Consider the following 5273-nt stretch of genomic DNA (forward strand, 5'->3'; position numbering starts at 1 on the left):
ATTTTTTTCGAAATATGGTTTCTCTCTCCATATCCATTATTATTCACACCCACACTCTTCAGCAGCACTTGGTGGAACCTCCTGATTTGATTCCAAAGTAATTCCAAATTCCCCTTTTCGATTTTCTTGTACTTAGATTCCCAGGTGCTAGATTCTTGTGCTCTGTAACAGGATTTCCATCCGTCATCCATATCGAATATCTGTTTGAATTCATTAAATGAATCAGCCAATCCATAATCCTAAAGCGGCTACTTCGTTTATATCGGTTATAGTATTTGAACAAGAAGTCGTATAGTCTATTGTCATTTCATTTACAAAAATTACTGGGTTTGACCTTATCTTGGCTTGATGTTATAGCTAGCAAGGTTGTTTATAGAATTTTTTTTATGGGTGCCCAGTTTATCTTTAGCCTTCTACCTGTTTGATGAAATGTCTGGGGGATATTTCTTAACTTTTACTAGTATACATCAGTTTCTTTTGATTTACATGAATAATTTGTACTGACTGATGTTTTTCAATCTTTATTGATATCTTTGTACCTTCAAAGCTACAATGTCGATCATATGTGGCTTCCCTCTGCTTGAGTGTGTCTACTGTATCGCTTGTGCTCGATGGGCTTGGAAGCGATGCCTTTATACTGCAGGCCATGATAGTGAGACATGGGGTGTTGCCGCGGCTGAAGAATTTGAGCCTGTCCCTAGGCTTTGCCGGTATATACTGGCAGTCTATGAAGATGATCTCAGATGCCCTCTTTGGGAACCTCCTGGTGGATATGGGATTAATCCAGATTGGTTGATCTTGAAGAGAACTTATGATGATACTCATCCCCAAGCCCCACCATACTTGTTGTATCTTGATCATGATCATGCGGATATAGTTCTTGCTATCAGGGGCCTTAACTTGGCCAACCAGAAAGATTATGCAGTTTTGTTGGATAATAAGTTGGGTCAGAGGAAATTTGATGGTGGGTATGTCCATAATGGATTGTTAAAAGCAGCTGGAGTCGTATTAGATGCAGAATATGACACTTTGAAAAATTTGTTGGAACAGTATCCAAATTACACCTTGACCTTTACTGGACACTCACTTGGGTCAGGCATTGCGGCACTGCTGGCAGTGGTGGTGGTGCAAAATCGACATAGGTTGGGGAACATTGACAGAAAGAGGATTCGGTGTTATTCAATTGCACCTGCAAGGTGCATGTCACTGAATTTGGCAGTTAGATATGCAGATATCATCAATTCTGTCGTGCTTCAGGCAAGTTGTTTTCTGCCTTCTTGTTTGTTGATGTTTTCTATATTGAACACTTTTGCTTCAAGGAAGTTCAAATTAATTCAAATTTTAATCCTGATTATTCACTGAAGCAGGATGATTTCTTGCCTCGGACAGCCACACCTTTGGAAGACATTTTCAAATCAGTTTTCTGGTAATAGTAAGATATGCCATTTATCATGTGTCACATGTGCAAAACCATGATTTTAATTCCTATCTAAACCATAATAATGAATTAAGATCATGATTGGTTCATGTTCAACATCGGTAGGGAATATATTCTCTTATTCCTTCAATTCCATGAAGAAGTGCATTTTGACTTTTGTGGTCAAAATGACTTGCCTTTTTTTTATTTATTGCAATTTTTACTATTTTGCAAGTAAAATATGTGGTTGAACATATCCTGAGGCTTTAGGGCTTTTAAAGTGGTGGTACCTGTTTGTAGCAAAATCATATCAATTTGAATTTGGAAGGTAATATACCTGACGTTCAAAAAAGTCAACTTGTACCTATGTTCCTTTTGCAAATTGAGTATGGAAAATTTCCAAATAATAGTCTCTTGCTATTAGTTCCCCACTTCATTATCAATTTGAAAGAGTGTCATGATACTTGTTTGAACAGTTTGCCATGCTTGCTTTGCTTAAGATGCATAAAAGACACTTTCACGTCAGAGGAGAAAAAGATCAAAGATCCAAGGAGGCTTTATGCGCCTGGTCGTCTCTATCACATTGTTGAGAGGAAACCTTTCAGGTATATTGCTTCTAAAGGTTAGACCTAAGGCTTATTCAAATTCAAGTTTGAAACCGTATTTGCTATTGAACTTAGCACCCCTAATGTTCTATATGTTTATCTGAAAAAAATTTAAAGAATTTACACTGGCATTGAAGTTGAAACTTAATCTGCTTTTGGCCCCATTCCATCATCAAGAAATTAGAAGGATAGATTAATCAATATCCATACTTTATAGGGTGGTTACCTTACAACTAGTAGTAAAGCCATATTTTGTTAGAAAGACACAAGAAATCCATCGCTTGTCATTGACGCACTCCTCCAAACTCGTTGGTCATTCCTTAGTGTAAGATTCAGACTCATGACCATTAAGATATCGCTTGCAAAACCAGACTAGGTTTGATCACCCTTATCAATCTTTGTAATATAAACTATCGACCATTTACTCCCCTAACGTCTATGCACCTGTTTTTGCAACTCCTATTGGTTATTTTGGTAGATTCCTACATGTGATGGGATAGGGTACAAATTGAAGTCCTCAATTCCTTGAGTTATAACAATAAAATAACACAAATCTTGGATCCCTGAGTTGGTTTTTGATCAATTCTATTTTCTATTTTTCATTCGTCAATTCTTATTGCCATTATAAACTTGGGTTGTGTTTTTGGTTAGAAAGTTCATACTTTCTTGAACTGATGCATATGAAATGCCACATGCTTTCAAAACTAGCAAAGGGACATCCAGTTTATGTCATGTTTCTGTAAATGATAGGGCTTTTTGAACATTTCTTGTGCTGATTATGGTTGCAGATGTGGTAGGTTTCCACCAGTTGTAAAGACAGCAGTCCCTGTAGATGGGAGATTTGAGCACATAGTTCTTTCTTGCAATGCTATTTCAGATCATGCCATCATTTGGATAGAAAGGGAAGCCAAAAGGGCTTTGGATGTAAGTTTTCTGTTATTGTTCTTTCTTATTTTGGTATTCAATCTAAATCTCATACTCCATATATAAAATATGAAATGTTTGACTTGGCTTATAGTTTGAAAAATCTATATTTAGTATTTTTTTTATCAAATATTTTCTTTTGTCATATAAAATTGCAACACCTTTCTATTTAAAGATGTCCAATGAAATTTGCAAATCTTTTTTTTATTAACCTGGATATTCAACCCGCTATGCGAGTCGACTAGTTCAAGGGCAACCACCTGCTTTGCAGATAGCCCGGAGTCACCGCATTTGAACCTCCGTGGCCACAAGGGGATTTTTATTCCTCCTTGGATTTGAACTTGGAGCCTCCTGGTACTTTTGACCTTTGAGGCCAAGCTCAAACCAATCAGGCACCACCCTTGTGGTTAATTCTTTTTTTTAATGAAGAACTTGTATTAAGTATCTAAAATACCTTAAATAGGATAAAAATATTTTGTTTCAAATTCTCATGTCTCATTCCTCTTACCAATTTGATGAACACTCATCATCTATAAAGAATGTGAACTTGAATAAAATAAATCTTAAAATATATAAAAATCTGATGTGTCTTAATTTCATTTGGACAAGGATAAGACGTGTGATTTTGGAACAATAAAAATCTAAAATATATTGCAGATTTAAATCAATACCATCAACTTATCGTTAAAAATGACTATGGATAAATATGTCAAGTTCGACATGAAAACTTGCCAAATAGAGTTATATCACTTTCAATGGCATATTCAAGGGAAAATTGCATCAAAATGGAACTAATTTTTTTTTTCCATTATTATTTTGTGAAACCAATTGTTAACACTTCTATTTTTAAGGAACCAAACTTTTAAGGGACTGTTGGGCTGGTGGCCAAATTCATATTCTCCAAAATATGAAAGAAAGTAAAGTTGGTGCCATTTTGATTCCAAAAAATGAAAAGTTCCGAAAGTGGTTTCACAGAGTAAGAACGCAAGATAAAGTTAGGGCCGTTTACCAAACGCTTACTCGGGTAAGTGAACACCAAGTTATCTTACCTTACCGGATGAAAATGGTAAGGATCAAAAATCTTACCCGGTAAGAGCGAGTCAAGGACCAAGAGTCTTACCCGGTAAGTGAAGGTGACGACTCTTACCACGGTAAGCGCTTACCGGGTAAATTGTTTCATACGATACCATTTTGGTGGACTAAAATCTTATCCAGTAAGTCAATGGTAGTGTTGAATTTATCAGTAAGCACCTACCGGGTAAGTGTTTGGTAAACGGCCCCTTAATTTCATTTTGATACAGTTTGCCATTGTTAGATGTGTGGTAAACTAAGGTTCGAGTTTTATTGTATGATAGTTGATGTTGGAGAAAGATCCGCTCATGGAGATTCCTACAGAGCAAAAGATGGAGAGACAACAAAGTTTGGCGAAAGAACACGGAGAAGAGCACGCAGCTGCGCTTAAACGGGCCGTTAAATTGTCGGTGCCTCATGCCTTTCTACCGTCTCAGTATGGCACCTTTCATGATTCCGAAGGGGCGTTTTACGTCGGTGAATCGTCCACGAAACATACGCCGGGAGTTACCTGGGATGACTTGATTGAAAGTTTATTTGAAAAGGATGAATCTGGTCACGTTGTCTTCAAAAAACCACATTCTATTGTTTGATTCATGTGTTTGTTTATTCAAAATAAGAGAATCGTCCTTTTCGTGTACAAAAGAAGGAAAATGTATACAAGTTAACCACAAGGGTGGTGCCTGATTGGTTTGAGCTTGACTCCAAAGGTCAAAAGTACCGAGAAGTCTCATGTTCAGATCCAAGTAGGAATAAAAATCCTCTTGTGGCTACGGAGGTTCAAATGCGGTGACTCCGGGTTGTCTACAAAGCAGGTGGTTGTCCTGGGATTAGTCGGCTGCATAGCAGGTTGGATATCCAGGTTAATAAAAAAAATGTATACAAGTTCGGTTTGGTCGTGAATAACGATTTTATCTTTTGATGCTGCTATCGACAACCAAGGGGATATATTTCACTCAAAGGCGTGTTTATACAAATCCAATAAATCATATAAACTTATAAATCAATTATACATGTAAAAATGCAGTATTTATACAATATTGTTTCACATGTGAAACATTCAAAACTGTTTTATGTGTGGAACAAAAACAGTCTTCAATGTTTTTTATATATATGAAATAAGATTATATAAACAATGTATTCTCACACGTTTTATTTCATATATTTATACTATATTATAAAGCATTTGACAAAAACTCTTAAAAATCATTTTTTATGCATGAAGTACTGTTTATTGATGTATTACTTAAAATTCA

At 36.1% G+C, this 5273-nt stretch overlaps 1 protein-coding gene across 2 annotated transcripts; it reads left to right on the forward strand.

The window, feature by feature from the left end:
* LOC112509894 lies at positions 1 to 4655 on the forward strand. Of its 2 annotated transcripts, none has more exons than XM_025115091.1 (6): positions 1 to 97; positions 548 to 1257; positions 1368 to 1426; positions 1894 to 2022; positions 2811 to 2946; positions 4302 to 4655. In XM_025115091.1, the coding sequence occupies exons 2-6, from the start codon at positions 553 to 555 to the stop codon at positions 4608 to 4610; spliced, it is 1338 nt and encodes a 445-aa protein (XP_024970859.1). In that variant the 5' UTR covers positions 1 to 97; positions 548 to 552; the 3' UTR covers positions 4611 to 4655. The 2 variants fall into 2 exon arrangements, with proteins under 2 accessions (XP_024970859.1, XP_024970860.1); XM_025115092.1 differs by lacking the exon at positions 4302 to 4655 and adding an exon at positions 3798 to 3858.
* Positions 4656 to 5273: the final 618 nt, after the last annotated feature.

Source organism: Cynara cardunculus (assembly GCF_001531365.2).
Source record: "Cynara cardunculus var. scolymus isolate 2C chromosome LG 3, CcrdV1, whole genome shotgun sequence".
Lineage (NCBI taxonomy): Eukaryota > Viridiplantae > Streptophyta > Magnoliopsida > Asterales > Asteraceae > Cynara > Cynara cardunculus.